This window comes from Nerophis ophidion, unplaced genomic scaffold (genome assembly GCF_033978795.1).
Source record: "Nerophis ophidion isolate RoL-2023_Sa unplaced genomic scaffold, RoL_Noph_v1.0 HiC_scaffold_30, whole genome shotgun sequence".
NCBI classification, from domain to species: domain Eukaryota; kingdom Metazoa; phylum Chordata; class Actinopteri; order Syngnathiformes; family Syngnathidae; genus Nerophis; species Nerophis ophidion.
The window spans coordinates 648,560-668,791 of NW_026906952.1; the positions used below are offsets into that span (position 1 = coordinate 648,560).

Here is a 20,232-nt window from a genome sequence, read left to right on the forward strand (position 1 = left end):
CAGAGAGGGAGGAGAGGAGCCACAACCCCCCACATTAAAGAGGAAGACGAGGCGCCACAGACCCATAATGTTAAACTGACCTTTCACATTAAAGGTCAAGCGGAGGACCCATTGATCTTACACATCAAAAATGAAGAGGAGGACCCAGTGACCCCTCACTTTAAGGAGCAAGAGAACCTGCTGACCCCTCACATTAAAAAGGAAGAGGATGACCCACTGACCCCCTACTTTAAAGAGGAAGAGGAGGAAGAGGGCATCAGTCAGCCTAAATGGTTGGAGGAGTTCCCAGTGACTGGTGTCCCTGTGAAGAGTGAAGATGATGAGGTGAAAGGTGAAAGTGAGGAGAGGGGAGGGGGGGAGCCTCCAAGCAGCAGCTCAACACAACACATGACAACAGAAGCTGATGGAGACCACTGTGGAGGATCACAAGCAGACAAGCTCTTAGCTCCACTATCAGATAGTGAGGACACAACGTCACACTCTCCTGACACTGATGATGAAGACTCTAAAGATGATAAGACATGTCACACTGACAACACTCACTTCACATCTTCTCACTCCCACAAAACTTTTAAATACCATAGTTATCTGGTAAGACACATGAGAACACACACCAGACAAAAACCTTTTATCTGTTCAATCTGTGGTAAAGGTTTTACAAGAAGTACAGATGTGAAAGGACACATGAGAACACACACTGGGGAAAAACCTTTTTCTTGTTCAATCTGTGGTAAAGGTTTTACACATCGTCAAAATTTGAAAGTACACATGAGAACACACACTGGTGAAAAAACCTTTTCTTGTTCAATCTGTGGTAAAGGTTTTGCACAAAGTAATAATTTGAAAAGACACAAGAGAACACACACTGGAGAAAAACCTTTTTCCTGTTCGACCTGTGGTAAAGGTTTTACAAGAAGTACAGATGTGAAAACACACATGAGAACACACACTAGTGAAAAACCTTTTTCTTGTTCAATCTGTGGTAAAGGTTTTACAGAAAGTCAGAATGTGAAAGTACACATGAGAACACACACTGGTGAAAAACCTTTTTCTTGTTCAAGCTGTGGTAAAGGTTTTACAGACAGTCTAACTTTGAAAAGACACAAGAGAATACACACTGGTGAAAAACCTTTTTCCTGTTCAATCTGCAACAGAAGCTTTTGTTGACAATCAACCCTTGTATCACACATGAGAAGACACCCAGGAGAGAAAGTGTTGAGTCTCAGTGTGTGTGGTGAAAGATTGTCTTCTAAGTAGCAGTGTAAGAAACACAAGTGTGCTGGTGAGAACAGCAGCAGCAAATGAAACTGCAGGATTTGAAATAAACTGTCCAGACTTTCATTTTGACTTTCTAACAACATCAGCACATATAACATGTGTGACATTGTTGTTTGTCTAACAATCTGTTTAATATGCTTCTACATTTATTGCTGAGATATTTTATTACAGTGCTTTTTTCAGTCAAATACATGCATTAATATGCAACATTGTGTACTTTTATTAAAAAAATGAACGGAACAATTTGACTGAAAAGGTGAGAGTAAACAGCACAATACATTTGTTTACATACAATAAACATTGTATGTGTATATATATTCATAATACAATTTTAGACCTATTCATAATACTGTTTTTCTATGTGTTTGAAATATTGAAGTGTTACATAATGTTATTTCCAAATTTTAATAATCCCATAGATTATCACCTTTATATGATATACATATGTACTGGTTCACATCTGAAACATCTTCTGGACCACTTCAGGAAGCATATTATTATTTACTTTATACATCATTTGAACAGTTGTCTTTTATACAATTTTAAAATGTGTGACTTTATGAATCATTTGTTGGGTCTCTATTCATCCATTTTATTAATTTTTTATATTACTCTTTTGTAATATGATGATTGTGTTGTGATTGTTTTATATGTATGTCCCCAGACCTTTATGCAATATAAAAGTGACAAAGAATGACTGAATTGTTTGTGTGAAGGAAATATGGTTTTGTTTTTACAAACTTACATTTGTGGATAAAACAAAAACTCCCATCATTGTGTTTTAAACATTTTTTATGGTTGTTTTTCTTTTTAACATCCCCAAAACATCATCAATATCAATCAAAGTTTGGAGTGTCAGACAAAAGCCAATATTGTACATCATCCCACAGAGATTTACTTTGCATACATTCTTAAAATGAACTGTTTATTTTGTTTTCCTATCACAGAATGAACAAATGTTGTATTCAATTGCAAAAAAAACATCCTAAAGATTATTTTAAGTGGTCAATTCCATCTTTTTTTCTTAAATGAACTCCTTTGCCTTAGGAAGAATGGAAATTTTCAAGTTATGAGTTTTGTTTTGTTCCAGAGAACATACAGTAAAGAAGAAATAGTAAATAATTAAAAAGAATGATATACTGTAATTAAAATATTTTGAATGAAAGCCTTTTTAATTTTGTAATATTTTTAATTGCAGGTTGCACTTAATGAAATCTTCAAATATTAAAATATTTTTATCAGTCAATAAGTGCATCAGTGATGAAATGCCTTTTTCAAACCATTGCTGTACAAAGATGGATTTGTTTCTCATTTTAATATAAGAACAATTCCATAGTGGAGTATTGTGTGTGATGAAGTTGTGTTTGTAAATTAGTTTCCAGTACAACAACACTTGCTGGTAGGGATGGGTACTGTTCACTTCTAATTCCATGTTTTATGTGTTATATATGTCAATATATTGTGTGTTTGTATTTTGCCAACATGGTAGAATCACATGATAGGCAGGTTGTATCATGTTTTTCTGTCACCTTGAGGAAATGGCATAAAGAGGAAGATGACAATATAATGTCACTTGGACAATGATGTACAGAACAGAGGAGATTTAGTTCATTTGTATTTTTGCTTTTAGGCAATTCTTTTGTATTATTATTTTTTCACAAAACCTCTCTATTATTCAGCTATGGATTTCTGGTAGCTGCTTAAAAATAATTAATACGGAAAGCTTTACTTTAATAAGTGTATTGTTTTCCATTGATAAACACAATTGGGAACTGACGTTGCCAAGAATGGAACTCACGTCTTGTAGAATAAAAGGCCAACGCACCAACCTTTGTGCTATCAAAGTTTTGTTGACGTTACCAACAACAATCAGTAATCTAATGTTTATGAAATGGACATCAAGTTTGTTGTTTTGATTCAGTTTGTCATCCTTCTTTGATTCTAGTGGCATTTAAAAAACTGTTTTTATTCTCTCTCCATATTCCCAACTGACCACAAGACTCAAAAGCCAACATTTTCGATGGAACTTGGGCGGTTTATAACTTGTCGAATTTCCCGGCAAATCTGTACTGCTTCCTGAAGCGGTCACGGGGCTTCTTACGTCATCATTTCTGGCTCCTCCCCTGAATGAAATAGGCCTCCATACACGCCTGGTGGAAACACCCCCTCCATTAGTCCACACATGCCTCCAAGCCTCCGCACCATCGGAAGCGGACCAAGGATCGCTGGCTGACACCGATATATCAATTTAATAGCATCACACATAGATAGAAAAAATGGAAAAAAGCCGATAGGGCTCGGCGATTAAACGATGTCAATATATATTGCAAAATACATCAAATTGAAACCATTTAAAAAAACTGTCATTTAAAAAAAAAAAAAACATAGGGCTGGGCTGTAAAACAATACAATATATATAATGATAGACACATAACTTATGTGGGGGGGGGGGGGGGGTGAGAGAGAGAGAGAGAGAGACGACCAGACTTACAAAGAGGGAATGTGCGCCCTCCTGTGGACTTCTGCCTCAACTGCACACACAAAGAACTTCATTACTTCCAATTGTGCCTTATTTAGTGTCCCAGACTTCCAATTCCTCCTTTACATGTTTAGTGTATAAGTATTCATTAAACAACTGTTTAATTTATGAAAATTAAAAACTTGTTTAGTGTATAAATATTAAATACCTGTTTAGTGTATAAATAGTAAAAACATGTTTAGTGCATGAATATAAGTGTATGAGAAACCTAACTTATGTAAAAAAATATATAATTACAAAAAAATTGAATAAAAAAAGGAAAAAGGCCAATAGGGCTGAGCGATGAAACGATATCGATAATTATCAAAAAAGATCAATTCAAAAAATATTATTTCTGAAAAAAAATCTCTAAAGAGCTGGGCCGTTAAACTAAACCAATATATAACATGACACATAGAGAGAAAACAACTGAAGAAAATGGAAACAAGCCGATAGAGCTGGGCGATAAAACGATGTCAATATATATTGCAAAAGACATCAAATAGAAATCAATTAAAAAAACAGTAATTTGAAAAAAAAAAACCATAGGGCTGGGCTGTAAAACAATAAGGAAATGGTCAATAAGTGTGGGGGGGGAGGGAGAGAGAGAGAGAGAGAGAGAGAGAGAGAGAACCAGACTTATGTAGAGGGATCGTGCGCCCTCCTGTGGACTTCTGCTGCAACTGCACACACAAACAAATTCATTACTTCCAAGTGTGCCTTATTTAGTGTCCCAGACTTCCAATTCCTCCTTTACATGTTTAGTGTATAAGTATTAATTAAACAACTGTTTAATATATGAATATTAAAAACCTGTTTAGTGTATAAGTATTTATTAAACAACTGTTTAATGTATGAATATTAAATACCTGTTTAGTGTATAAATATTAAATAAATGTTTAGTGTATAAATATGAAATACATGTTTGGTGTACAAATATTAAATACATGTTTAGTGTACAAATATTAAATACATGTTTAGCGTATGAATATTAAATACACGTTTCGTGTATGAATATTAAATACATGTTTAGTGTATGAATATTAGATACATGTTTAGTGTATAAATATAAGAGTATGAGAAACCTAACTTATGTGGAAAAAAAAAAAAGGCCGATAGGGCTGGGCTGTAAAACAATACAATATATATAATGATAGACACATAACTGATGTTAAAAAAAAAATAGAAAAATGGCCAATAGGGCTGGCAGATAAAACTAGACAAGGACTGGGGGGGAAGAGCACGCTAGAGAGAGAGAGAGAGAGAGAAAGAGAGACCAGACTTATCAAGAGGGAACGTGCGCCCTCCTGTGGAATGCTGGTGCAACTGCACACACAAAGAAATTCATTACTTCCAAGTGTGCCTTATTTAGTGTCCCAGACTTCCGAATCCTCCTTTACATGTTTAGTGTATAAGTATTAATTAAACAACTGTTTAATATATGAATATTAAAAACGTGTTAAGTGCATGAATATTAAATACATGTGTGGGAGGACTCTTTCCCAGATCCCCCGTTGCTTGACTGGAATGACCACACTGGGCCTCAGTGAATCACACTCTTTAATGACTTGCAGTACATACACCTGCATCAGTCCATTGCTCTCCAATATGTCCACTGTCTCTCGCTGTGTGTTCTTTTTCCTCCGTCACTCTCATCATCTCCCCTCTCAAAATCTCCAAGGCTGCTGATAAAGGGGACAGGTGATTAGATGACTCGCTCCAGCTGAGGTATCTGCTCACCTGTCTGCTGCTTCGTGGCCGGCCCCTGCAACACCTCGCCCTCAGGGGACGCGTAGGACACGCCCCTCTCCAAAACATGTTTAGTGTAATAATATTAAATACATGTTTAGTGTATGAATATTAAATACATGTTTAGTGTATAAATATTAAATACATGTTTAGTGTATTAATATTAAATACATGTTTAGTGTATTAATATTAAATACATTTTTAGTGTATGAATATTAAATACATGTTTAGTGTATAAATATTAAATACATGTTTGGTGTATTAATATTAAATACATGTTTAGTGTATTAATATTAAATACATGTTTAGTGTATGAATATTAAATACATGTTTAGTGTATAAATATTAAATACATGTTTAGTGTATGAATATTAAATACATGTTTAGTGTATAAATATTAAATACATGTTTAGTGTATGAATATTAAATACATGTTTAGTGTATGAATATTACATATGTGTTTATTGTATAAATATTAAAATATATGTTTAGTGTATGAATATTAAATACATGTTTAGTGTATAATAAATACATGTTTAGTGTATGAATATTAAATACATGTTTAGTGTATAATAAATACATGTTTAGTGTACAAATATTACATATGTGTTTAGTGTATGAATATTAAATACATGATTAATATCCATATGAATACCCCATCGGACCCACCGTGCGTAGCGCTCCAGACTATAATTGATAGCTGTGGTCTCACACAAATAATAAATGAACCCACGCATCGCAACGGTAATACGATAGACCTAGTGCTTGTCAGGGGCATCACCGTTTCCAAAGGTACGATACTACCGTATACTAAAGTATTGTCCGATCATTACCTTATAAAATTCGAGGTTCAGACGCATGTTCGTCAAACTAATAATAATAATAACTGCTATAGCAGCCGCAACATTAATGCGGCCACAACGACGACTCTTGCTGACCTACTGCCCTCGGTAATGGCACCATTCCCAAAGTATGTGGGCTCTATTGATAACCTCACTAACAACTTTAACCACGCCCTGCGCGAAACCATTGATAACATAGCACGGCTAAAGTTAAAAAAGGCTCCAAAAAAGCGTACCCCGTGGTTTACAGAAGAAACTAGAGCTCAGAAATTATTATGTAGAAAGCTGGAACGCAAATGGCGCACGACTAAACTTGAGGTGAACCATCAAGCATGGAGTGATGGTTTAATAACTTATAAACGCATGCTTACCTTAGCTAAAGCTAAATATTACTCAAATCTCATCCACCGTAATAAAAACGATCCTAAATTTTTGTTTAGTACGGTAGCATCGCTAACCCAACAAGGGACTCCTTCCAGTAGCTCCACCCACTCAGCTGATGACTTTATGCAATTCTTTAGTAAGAAAATTGAAGTCATTAGAAAGGAGATTAAAGACAATGCGTCCCAGCTACAACGGGGTTCTATTAACACTGACACGATTGTATATACGGCGGATACTGCCCTCCAAAATAGTTTCTCTCGTTTTGAGGAAATAACATTAGAGGAATTGTTACAACGTGTAAATGGAATAAAACAAACATGTTTACTTGACCCTCTTCCTGGGAAACTGATCAAGGAGCTCTTTGTATTATTAGGTCCATCAGTGCTAAATATTATAAACTTATCACTTTCCTCGGGCACTGTTCCCCTAGCATTCAAAAAAGCGGTTATTCATCCTCTCCTTAAAAGACCTAACCTCGATCCTGACCTCATGGTAAACTACCGACCGGTGTCTCACCTTCCGTTTATTTCAAAAATCCTCGAAAAAATTGTTGCGGAGCAGTTAAATGAACACTTAGCGTCTAACAATCTATGTGAAACCTTTCAATCCGGTTTCAGGGCAAATCACTCCACGGAGACAGCCCTCGCAAAAATGACTAATGATCTATTGCTAACGGTGGATTCTGATGCGTCATCTATGTTGCTGCTCCTCGATCTTAGCGCTGCTTTCGATACCGTCGATCATAATATTTTATTAGAACGTATCAAAACACGAATTGGTATGTCAGACTTAGCCCTGTCTTGGTTTAACTCTTATCTTACTGATAGGATGCAGTGTGTCTCCCATAACAATGTGACCTCGGACTATGTTAAGGTAACGTGTGGAGTTCCCCAGGGTTCGGTCCTTGGCCCTGCACTCTTCAGCATCTACATGCTGCCGCTAGGTGACATCATACGCAAATACGGTGTTAGCTTTCACTGTTATGCTGACGACACCCAACTCTACATGCCCCTAAAGCTGACCAACACGCCGGATTGTAGTCAGCTGGAGGCGTGTCTTAATGAAATTAAACAATGGATGTCCGCTACCTTTTTGCAACTCAACGCCAAAAAAACGGAAATGCTGATTATCGGTCCTGCTAGACACCGAACTCTATTTAATAATACAACTCTAACATTTGACAACCAAACAATTAAACAAGGCGACACGGTAAAGAATCTGGGTATTATCTTCGACCCAACTCTCTCCTTTGAGGCACACATTAAAAGCGTTACTAAAACGGCCTTCTTTCATCTCCGTAATATCGCAAAAATTCGCTCCATTCTGTCCACTAAAGACGCTGAGATCATTATCCATGCGTTTGTTACGTCTCGTCTCGATTACTGTAACGTATTATTTTGGGGTCTCCCCATGTCTAGCATTAAAAGATTACAGTTGGTACAAAATGCGGCTGCTAGACTTTTGACAAGAACAAGAAAGTTTGATCACATTACGCCTGTACTGTATATACCTTTATATACATACATACATACATATATACCTGTACTGGCTCACCTGCACTGGCTTCCTGTGCACTTAAGATGTGACTTTAAGGTTTTACTACTTACGTATAAAATACTACACGGTCTAGCTCCATCCTATCTTGCCGATTGTATTGTACCATATGTCCCGGCAAGAAATCTGCGTTCAAAGGACTCCGGCTTATTAGTGATTCCCAAAGCCCAAAAAAAGTCTGCGGGCTATAGAGCGTTTTCCGTTCGGGCTCCAGTACTCTGGAATGCCCTCCCGGTAACAGTTCGCGATGCCACCTCAGTAGAAACATTTAAGTCTCACCTTAAAACTCATTTGTGTACTCTAGCCTTTAAATAGACTCCCTTTTTAGACCAGTTGATCTGCTGTTTCTTTTCTTTTTCTTCTATGTCCCACTCTCCCTTGTGGAGGGGGTCCGGTCCGATCCGGTGGCCATGTACTGCTCGCCTGTGTATCGGCTGGGGACATCTCTGCGATGCTGATCCGCCTCCGCTTGGGATGGTTTCCTGCTGGCTCCGCTGTGAACGGGACTCTCGCTGCTGTGTTGGATCCGCTTTGGACTGGACTCTCGCGACTGTGTTGGATCCATTGTGGATTGAACTTTCACAGTATCATGTTAGACCCGCTCGACATCCATTGCTTTCCTCCTCTCTAAGGTTCTCATAGTCATCATTGTCACCGACGTCCCACTGGGTCATTATTGTCACCGATGTCCCACTGGGTGTGAGTTTTCCTTTCCTTGCCCTTATGTGGGCCTACCGAGGATGTCGTGGTGGTCTGTGCAGCCCTTTGAGACACTAGTGATTTAGGGCTATATAAGTAAACATTGATTGATTGATTGAACTACGCTGTACAGACGGCAGCCTTTGTACGGAACAGATGCTACTCTAGGCGTACACAGAAAACGCCACACGAGTTGTTCGTAGGGAAAGAACCAAACATTTCCAAAATGCAAACATTTGGATCAGTGTGCTATGCTTACCAGCAACAAGCCAAGGGCAAGCTAGACTCTAGGTGTGAGCAGGGTGTTTTTGTGGGTTATGATAAAAACTGCCCAGACTACCTAGTGTACTACCCAGAACAAGAGAAAGTTCAGAAACACAGATTGGTAAAATTCACAACCAAAACTGCAACAGAAAAAGAAACACAAACATGTGAGTCATACACGGGGTATGGTGATGTAAACCCCAGGGTTAATGAAAGAGAAATTTGTGTTGATGATGACAAGGTTGAAAATGTACCAGATCAAGGTTTACAGGGTGTTTCTGAGACTTTACCTGAACAGACTGAACGCACAGAGTCCCTGACACTGTAAACGGAAGGAACCCACCACGAACCCGGAGGAGGCCGGTTCACTTACAGGACTTTGAGACTGAGGATACATTGGACAAATTTGTAACATGCGTGGACTCTGGCTACAGAGCAGTATGTGACATTCCTCAAACCTACAAGGAAGGGCAGTGGAAAACTGCTATGGATGATGAGGTAAAGTCACTGGAGGAAAACGACACCTTTACCCTCACCCATTTGCCACCAGACAGTGGGGGGAAAATGGGTCTATGGCCTCAAGAGTGACATTGACGGAACAGATAAATACAAAGCGAGGTTCGTAGCGAAAGGCTACAGTCAGAAAAGGGAACTGACTACAAAGAGACATTTTCACCCACAGCAGACATGACAAGTGTGAGGGTGATCATGCAAAAGGCGGCACAAGAGGAGCTAGTGCTGCACCGGCTTGATGTGAAGACTGCTTATCTTCACGCTCCGATCGATTGTGAAATTCATATCGAACAGCCAGAAGGCTACGACAAAGAATCAGTCACAGGTGAAAAGCTAGTGTGTAAATTGCACAAGTCTCTCTACGGCTTGCAACAGTCCGGTAGAAATTGGAATGCAATGTTGCACACATGTCTAACTGAGAATGGTTTTGTACAAAATTCTGCTGATCATTGTGTGTACTTACGAGAGAAGTATTATGAGAACGTGATTTTACTAGTATGGGTAGACCATCTCATCATAGCATCTAAAAACAATGGTGTACTCAACAGTGTGAAAATGATGCTCACTGAAAGATTCAAAATGAAGGATCTAGGAAAATTGAAACATTTTCTGGGAATAGATTTTGACCAAACAAATGGTAAAATCACAATGTCTCAAGAGAGATATGTTCACAACATCTTAGAGAGATTTGAAATGCAAAATTGCAAGTCCAGAGAGACTCCATGTGAACCAAAACTAGAGTACACAGATGTTGCAGACAAAACGACAGATCAAAGAAGGTTCAGGGAGGCAGTTGGAAGCCTAATTTACTTGTCCACATGCACACGTCCAGACAGAAGTTTTGTGGTCAGGAAGTTATCCCAACACTTTGCTGAGCCAACACAGTAAAATATGTCTTTAGATACCTCAAAGGTACAGCAGAAAACAAGTTATGTTTCAAAAGAAATGAAAGTGAAAAACTGGGATTGAGAGTGTACAGTGACGCTGACTGGGCTTCAGATGTGTCTGACAGGAGAAGCACATCAGGTTATTGTGCTAGTCTAAGCGGAGGTAGCTCTCTAATCTCATGGAAAACAAGAAAACAAGCTACTGTTGCTTTATCCATATGTGAGGCAGAGTACATGTGGTTGGCAGTTGAGGGCGGCATGGCGTAGTGGGTAGAGCGGCCGTGCCAGAAACCTGAGGGTTGCAGGTTCGCTTCCCACCTATTGACATCCAAATCGCTGCCGTTGTGTCCTTGGGCAGGACACTTCACCCTTGCCCCCGGTGCCGCTCACACTGGTGAATAGATGATGAATGAATGATAGGTGGTGGTCGGAGGGGCCGTAGGTGCAAACTGGCAGCCACGCTTCCGTCAGTCTACCCCAGGGCAGCTGTGGCTACAGATGTAGCTTACCACCACCATCGTGTGAATGAATGATGGGTTCCCACTTCTCTGTGAGCGCTTTGAGTATCTAATAATAGAAAAGCGCGATATAAATCTAATCCATTATTATTATTATAATGTATTTACCTAGGACAGTGTGATAAAAAAAATACTTATACTCGTTTAAATAGATGATTTTCTTTGAACTGGGTACCAAAAGTTGTTTATTAGACTCAGAAATGTGACACTCAGCAGGAGATCTCTTATCTGATCAAGGTCTGGCTCCTGTGTCTTTGATGTGACATGTGGACTTTAGTTGACCTGGACATGTGTGTTTTCTCTCCCTGGTACCCCCCCGTGCTAAACTGTTGCCCTTTCCCGAGTGACCCCCCTCCCCTTCTGGGCAAACGACACCCTCTCCTTCTTCACAGGACTTTGGGTATTCATTCCACTGGTGTACTGTATGTAAATGAGCATGGAGGGTGGGACTTCTGAGAATGTATAATTGTCATGACATATTCTAAAATATTTAGAACAAGCTGGAACGAACGGATGTGTCGTTCTGGTTTGGTCTCGCTTTGCAAAGCTTGTTATTATTTGTTTGTTACTTTGATAAATTATTTTAAAGCTATTTGTCACTAAAGGATTGTCTTTAAGAAATTTCCACGACAAGTTGGTGTGCAGAAGCGGGATCCCAAGAAGATCGCTGTTCCCGTTGGCAGAGGCCGCTGAAATGGACTAATCAACCCGGCAGCACAAAAAAGCTGACTTCTCCTTCCCAGAAATTTGAAAGGACGGGAGAGTTTTGGAGGCCCCTGCGAATCGGACGGCCGTCTCTTCGAGATCACCTTTAACCCGCTGCAACATCGTAACGGTAAATTAATTGAATCATCCTGACTGAAATTTTAAGACGAATCTCTGACATTTGAATTTCAAACAAAAGACGATTCCACAAAAGGTTTTTTTGTGTGACAAAGCTTGAGTGATTTATATGTTTCATACATGGGAAATTAGCCGTTCTTTTTCCGTCTCCCTACGATTTTTAATGCCGGGTTAGAGTCCCTGGGTTAGAGTCCCAAAATGTAGCGCTGGGTTAGACTCAATGGGTTAGAGTCCCAAAATGTAGCGCTGGTTTAGAGTCCCTGGGTTAGAGTCCCAATTGTAGCGCTGGGTTAGAGTCAATGGGTTAGAGTCCCTGGGTTAGAGTCCCAATTGTAGCGCTGGGTTAGAGTCCCTGGGTTAGAGTCCCAATTGTAGCGCTGGGTTAGAGTCCCAAAATGTAGCGCTGGGTTAGAGTCCCTGGGTTAGAGTCCCGATTTTAATGCCGGGTTGGAGTCCCAATGAAAGTAGCCGTGTCTTCATAAAAACGTATCTATATGCCCGGTTAGAGGCCGGAAGAAATAACACGGATTTAGGGTTGGAGCCGTCTCGTCATAAATTTTAATGGGTTAGAGTCCCGATGATTAACAGTGTCTATAAGGCCGTGAATGTATGCCCGGTTAGAGGCCGGAAGAAACAACACACATTTTAGTATGTTAAGTTTAAACAAAAAGAGCGGAAAATTAAAACGAGCTCGAATATGTAGTCCAGGAAAGTTAAGCCTGAGGTATTCGATTGTGATTTCCCATGTATGTGCACAATGAAAGAAAATATGTAGAGGGAGCCCTAATGTGTGTGAAAGTATGGGTGAATGAATTGGGATTTCCCAAGACTGGTTCATTTAGGATGAATCAATTGAGTAAAATTAAAGAAAAGTTAGCGCTACAAGAGGTCAACATGCGAAAGGGAAAGACTGTGGGTGTGAAAGATTTGAATTGTTTGAACAACATAAAGAAACATTAGATGAGTGAAGCAGAAAATAAAGAAAAGATCGATCTTGCAACTGATATTTTTCCCAGTACTCTGTTTTCGAGCCAATCTCAGGGCCTGAGTCGCAGTCGAAGGGTTTCTGAGGACTGGACGCCACTTTACCCCACTCTGCCCCCGCACTACGACCAGCAGCAGCAGCAGCAGCAACAGCAACAGCAGCACCAGCACCAACAACAGCACCCGCCGATGTCACCCCTCCAGCTCCAGCTTCAGCAGCTCCCAACTCTACCCCTCACAACGCCGTTTTCGCCCACTAACTACCAGCGGGCAGTCTCGGGGCACGGCGCAGCAGCCCCGGCGGGGTCCTCCCACTCACATCAGGATGACAATCAAGGAGCATCGGGCTCATCAATTCAACATGTGACCAACGAAGTGAATAAAATGTCTCTGAGTGAGGACAGTGCTGGCAGGACTCTGAGAAGTGGCAGAACCTTCCAGGCTCCGATGATGGAATATCCAGGACCGCAAGGGACTCCCGCTTTGGTCTTACACCAGATGGACCAGGAAATGCGTGAAGCGATCAGAGACTGGCCGTCACCACACAGAGGTGGAGACGCGCTTGCAGCCGCATTCCAGGCTTTCTGTCGGGCATGGCGTCCCACAGGAGCAGAAATACAAAAACTTCTGCTGGTGCATCTGGGACCGGAGCAGTTGGCAAAGATAGCAGCAGAGGTGCACGCGGGACGTTTTGCCCCCTCCAAACTCCCTCTCTTTGTTTAAAATGCCAATTTTTCTGCTAGATTTGCTCTCTATGAACTCCAAGGAAACTCCGGGGGAAATTTTTGAAATAGGTGTCCAAGCTATGGCACGCCGGGGTCCAAATCCGGCCCCTGTTTTTTTTATTCATTTTTTTGCATTTTTGGGACATGGGGGACTTGTGGGACCCCACCAAGGACTGATTTTTGAACACTTTGAGGACTGCCACTGTGAAATGAACGCGGGATGGAGGCAAGAAGAAAGATGGACGTGGCCGTAACTATTGTTTCACGTGCGGAAAGGAAGGTCACCGGAGGCGAGACTGTCCTGAGAATAAACGGGATGGACAGCGGGACTATTGGGGCAGAGCGGATGGAGGCCAACTCAGAAACAATTCAGATTGACTGACCGGCTCGGGACCTGAGACAACGAAACAGATAAGTGTTGCACCCACACCCTCTCACGACAACACCATACTAACCGCTAACCGCAACGAAGACGCACTTGCTTTTACTGATACATTGCTGCTTGCTAAGGTGCAGGACAGAATTAGGGAATTAGAAGAGTGTGAACAGCCAATGATTGGGACGTATGCTTTTTGTGAGGACTTAGCCTATAAGAAAATGCCGATGATTGTGTGTGATGTGGGTGGAAGGTCATTGACGTTTCTTGTCGATTCTGGAGCGACAAACAGCGTAATTCAAACGAGTGAATTCTCTACAAAATTGAGTGGTAGAACTATGTTTTCCACTAGTGCGAGTGGGCAAACTGTCTAGAAAAGTTTTCAATACCAATTCGTTGTACATGGGCGACGGCTGATTGTACAATGACAACAAAACATTTGTTTTTAATGTCTGATCTTTGTCCAATCAATCTGTTGGGTCGTGATTTAATGTTAAAATGGGGTATCGGAATCACTCCGATGCCAGAAGGCCTCAAAGTGGAGAGGAATGTAAATGGGTCGAATTTTGTCTCATTGGAGGTGAATTGTCCGCTCTATATCTATCAGTGGTGGGTAACGACCACTGCTCTGCAGGATCTAGAGAGCACAATATCACCCTGTTTGAATCCAGTATCTGACAGAATTGAATCTGAAAGCATGTATTGTGTGTCACATGTTCGTGAAGGTCCGGACCAAGAATATGAAGCTTCATTCTATCATGGTTTGAATGATAGTTTGTTTATTAATGACGTCTATTTTGATGGATGCAAATGTGCAGTTGCAGTAAAATTAACTCCATCACAAGAAATATTGGATCATGTTGAAAATTCCAGTCCGCACATTCCGATAGCAAAAGCTAAATCTGATAATTGGCGGGATTTAAATCCTTTTATGCATGACTGTTTTTTGGCAAAGGATTGGCAACCGTGTGCACGCGGGAAAAAATGTATTCTATTCGCAAGCAGTCGATGCATATAAAATTAATTATGCGGCAAAAATTCATTTGCTACGTTCGGTGCAATTAGCATCTCCGACTGACGAAAAGTATGACGCACACCTGACTTTGACTGCGGTGACTTCTCCGACTGAGATTTCCTCCTTGTTGGCGCAGGTGGCGAGTTGTTTGTGGGCGAGGAACGACAGGCATGGGCTAATTCTGGTGCTGTTTTCCGGGATGGAGCCGGGTTTGGCCCTGACGCCTGAAGCTTTGTATGAATGTTGTCTGTCTATCTGTGTTGGCCCTGCGATGCGGTGGTGACTTGTCCAGGGGGTACACTGCCTTCCGCCCGATTGTAGCTGAGATAGGCACCAGCGCCCCCCGCCACCCCAAAGGGAATAAGCGGCAGAAAATGGATGGATGGATGGGAAGCCTTGTCTTCCTAAACGCTTGTTTGATTGTTATGTGAAATTGAGTGATGGGTTGGACCATGTGTCAAAGGGAGGGATGTGTCGAGCAGTACAGCAATTCTGGTTTACTAAGGGCTTTTACGCTTTCACAGAACATCTCTGTAAAAGTTGTTTGATTTGTGCTCAAAATAATCCAGGTAAACTTAGACCATTACCACAAGCAGCACACCCACCGCCAAGTAGGGCTTTTGAGCATGTCATGATGGATTTCATTGAACTTACACCCAGTGAAGGGAAAAAATATTGTCTAGTGATGTGTAAATGGTCCTTAGTGTGTGAATGTGAGTATGAATGTTGTCTGTGTATCTGTGTCGGCCCTGCGATGAGGTGGCGACTTGTCCAGGGTGTACCCCGCCTTCCGCCCGATTGTAGCTGAGATAGGCGTCAGCGCCCCCCGCGACCCCAAAAGGGAATAAGCGGTAGCAAATGGATGGGTGGATGGATGGTTGATATGTTTTCAGAATGGGTAGAAGCCTTCCCAGCGAAACATGCTTCTTCCGCTGCAGTGGCAAAAGCACTTTTAACTGAAATTGTGGCAAAGTGGGGCATTCCGAAGAAGTTATGGAGTGACAATGGTTCACATTTTGTAAATGAGGTGATACAGCAATTGTCTGATTATTTGCAAATTGATTTGAGAACTCATTGCAGCTACCATCACAATCCGGAGGTGCTGTTGAAAGAGAAAACGGAACAATTCAATTAAAACTTGCCAAATGTTGTGAAGAGACTAAGCTCAGCTGGCCTAAATGTTTGCGGATAGTTGTCATGTACATGCCTATGCAGGTGTGCACGCGTCATAACCTGTCACCTTTTGAGATTCTGTTTGCAGTCCCCCCTAATGTGGGGATAGGACCATCAGGACCGCCAATTGAGACGACCCTCTGTGAACACGGACTGGTAAGATATTGCATATCTTTAACAAAGTGTTTTGCTAATATTCGAAGGCAAGTCTCTTTGGCGCTTCCGGGGCGAGCGGATCATCCTCTACACACCATTGTGCCGGGCGACTTCGTGCTTATCAAGAACTTCAGACGGAAGAGCTGGAAACAATGAGGCTGGCTCGGCCCGTTCCAAGTTCTCCTCGTCACCCACACTGCAGTGAAAGTGGAAGAACGGCCGACGTGGGTCCACGCTTCGCAATGCAAGGCGATTTCGGGCCCTGTAGCGGTGGCCGCAGAGGAGTGAGGAGCTGTAAAATCGCTTTTGGCTCCTACGGCAGGATCCGCGGCTGCAGAGACGAGGGTTACACACACCTCCCTCGCATCACATCTTTAGAGAAACACTACTAGTTTGCAGACACAGGTGAAGGCGCTGAGGGCCAAAATCACCAGGACAAATGTGTAGCGGACTCACATAATGTCTCAAACTGCTATGTCTGTACATATATGCCTATAGCGGCGTCCAATCCACATGTCACACCTAAGCCTGTAATGGAGGGTTATAGATATTTTCCCAGGATGTGTTATACCTTTTTGCAGCAAATCTGAATGCTACGGTTAAAGCGCATACGGGGACACCTTTGTCTTCGCTTGAAGATCCGAAGTTAGATTTTTATGATCTGTGGTCCGATAATGATACGAATGTGCTTTTTGGTCCAGTTTATATTAGGCCGGGTATGAAATGTGCGTGTTATGCGGTATCTTGGAGCCTTAGAGAGCCGCCAGTGCAGATGGGACAAATTCCACTGATGTATTGTTTAAATGTGACTAGTTCATGCACTACATATCACGGTAACACTAGTTTGAACATTTCACAGGCTGCGCAAGGAGGGGGCTGTTCTCCCTATTTTACAGATCAAACTGGCACGCGGCCTCAGGAGGATGTTCTGTGGCTTTGTGGCTTTAACGTTTATGTTAGATTGCCATAGAATTGGATGGGCCGTTGTGCTATGATAACAGCTGCTGACCACTCTTACATTGTGTCAGCTGTTCCGAGTCATAGGGGTAAGCGTGAGTATGCACCCCATGATGCGATTTGGGGTACAAATGTGCCCGCAGATCTTGAACTTTGGACACCAGGAGAAAAGGTGGCATTGTCATTGTTTCCACAGCTGGGCGTGGGGAAACTCATGCTTAGAATGGAGATGCTGAATCATCGGTTTTCAGGTTTTGTAAATTGGACAGTTACTATTACGGAGGCGAGCAGAGTGGAAATGAAGGCGTTACGGGCAGTGACTTTGCAAAATCGTATAGTATTAGACCATTTGGTAGCGAGCGTCGGAGGAGTTTGTGCTATGCTGAATTCATGGTGCTGTACGTACATTCCAGACAATACTGGAGATGATTCCGTCATTTCGCAGGGTATTCAGAATTTGACTTCTCTGCGAGACGCAATAGGAGAAGATTTTGTGGTGGATCCGTCCTGAGTAGCAAACTGGCGTTCGTGGATAATGCAAATTGGGACGATTATGCTAGTGGTCTTAGCTCTATTGTTTGTCTTGTCAGTTTGTGTGATTCCGCTGATAAGATCACTAATTACGCGTATGATTTCGTCTACGTTCGTTCAGTACACAGCCTTGGGACAAGGTGAGGTAGATTTCAAGGATGGAAATGAAGATCCGTTCTTTGAGATGTTACTTGATTATAATGTTGATTAGGTTGAGTATTTGTGTGGCGTTTTGTAATTTTATTTTTAATCATGTTATTACTTTCTAAGGGTTATTTGGTGTGTGTTTTTTTCGCTAGTTAGTAATGTTGTTGTTTGTAGTTTATTATAGGTAATAAAAGGGAGGATTGTGATAGGAAAATTACTTGTGCTCGTTTTAATTGATGATGTTCTTCAAACGGGTCGCCAAAAGTTGTTTATTAGGCTTAGGAATGTGACGTTCTGCAGGAGACCTCTAATCTGATCAAGCTCTGTCTTCTGTGTCATCCTTCTGGACAAACCACACCCTCTCCCCTTCACAGGACCTTGGGCATTCTTTTACTGGGATACTGTATGTTAATGAGCATGGAGGGTGGGACTTCTGAGAATGTATAATTGTCATGACATATTCTAAAAGAGTTAGAACAAGCTGGAACGAACGGATGTGTCGTTCTGGTTTGGTCTCGCTTTGCAAAGCTTGTTATTATTTGTTTGTTACTCTAATAAATCATTTTAAAGCTATTTGTCACTAAAGGATCGTATTTAGGAAATTTCCACGACAGCAGAGGCAGCAGAAGTCCACAGGAGGGCGCACGTTCCCTCTTGATAAGTCTGGTCTCTCTCGCTCTCTCTCTCTCTCTCTCTCTCTCTCTCTCTCTCTCTCTCTCTCTCTCTCTTTGTCTCTCTCTTTCTCTCTCTTGCTCTCTCTCTCTCTCTCTCTAAATATATATTTCTATATATATATATATATATATATATATATATATATAATTTATACACTAAACATGTATTTAATATTTATACACTAAACATGTAAAGGAGGAATTGGAAGTATGGGAGACTAAATAAGGCTCTCTCTCTCTCTCTCTCTCTATTTATATTAATATATATATAAATATATATTGAATTTATACGCTAAACATGTATTTAATATTTATACACTAAACAAGTTTTTAATATACATATATTAAACAGTTGTTTAATTAATACTTATACACTAAACATGTAAAGGAGGAATTGGAAGTCTGGGACACTAAATAAGGCACACTTGGAAGTAAGGAAGTTCTTTGTTAAGCGCTTTGAGTCACTAGAGAAAAGCGCTATATAAATATAATTCACTTCACTTCACTTCACTTTGTGTGTGCAGTTGCAGCAGAAGTCCACAGGAGGGCGCACGTTCCCTCTTAATAAGTCTGGTCTCTCTTTCTCTCTCTCTCTCTCTCTCTCTCTCTCTCTCTCTATATATATATATATATATATATATATGTATATCTCACTCTCTCTCTCTCTCTCTTTCTCTCTCCGTCTCTCTCTCTCTCGCTCGCTCTCTCTCTCTCTCTCTCTCTCTCTGTATATATATATATATACATATATATATAAATATATATATATGTAATTTATACGCTAAACATGTATTTAATATTTATACACTAAACAAGTTTTTAATATACATATATTAAACATTTGTTTAATTAATACTTATACACTAAACATGTAAAGGAGGAATTGGAAGTCTGGGACACTAAATAAGGCACACTTGGAAGTAATGAATTTATTTATGTGTGCAGTTGCAGCAGAAGTCCACAGGAGGGCACACGTTCCCTCTTAATAAGTCTGGTCTCTCTTTCTCTCTCTCTCTCTCTCTCTCTCTCTCTCTCTCTCTCTCTCTCTCTCTCTCTCTCTCTCTCTCTCTCTCTCTCTATATATATATATATACATATATATATATATCTCACTCTCTCTCTCTCTCTCTTTCTCCCTCCGTCTCTCTCTCTCTCGCTCGCTCTCTCTCTCTCTCTCTCTCTGTATATATATATATATATATATATATATATATATATATATATATAAATATATATATATGTAATTTATACACTAAACATGTATTTAATATTTATACACTAAACAAGTTTTTAATATTCATATATTAAACAGTTGTTTAATTAATACTTATACACTAAACATGTAAAGGAGGAATTGGAAGTCTGGGACACTAAATAAGGCACACTTGGAAGTAATGAAGTTCTTTGTGTGTGCAGTTGCAGCAGAAGTCCACAGGAGGGCGCAC

The 20,232-nt window shown here is 40.7% G+C and overlaps 2 protein-coding genes across 2 annotated transcripts in view; one reads left to right on the forward strand and one right to left on the reverse strand.

Annotated features, from left to right (window-relative positions):
• The window catches only part of LOC133546465 (gastrula zinc finger protein XlCGF57.1-like), a 65,910-nt gene that overhangs the window by 10,790 nt on the left and 34,888 nt on the right, over positions 1–20,232 (reverse strand). The gene's annotated exons all lie outside the window — the stretch shown is intronic.
• Positions 628–1,848, forward strand: LOC133546493 (zinc finger protein 239-like; the record flags this gene model as incomplete). The annotated part of the gene is made up of 1 exon (XM_061892269.1): positions 628–1,848. A coding segment is annotated over one exon (540 nt), but the record flags the coding sequence as incomplete, so codon positions are not given.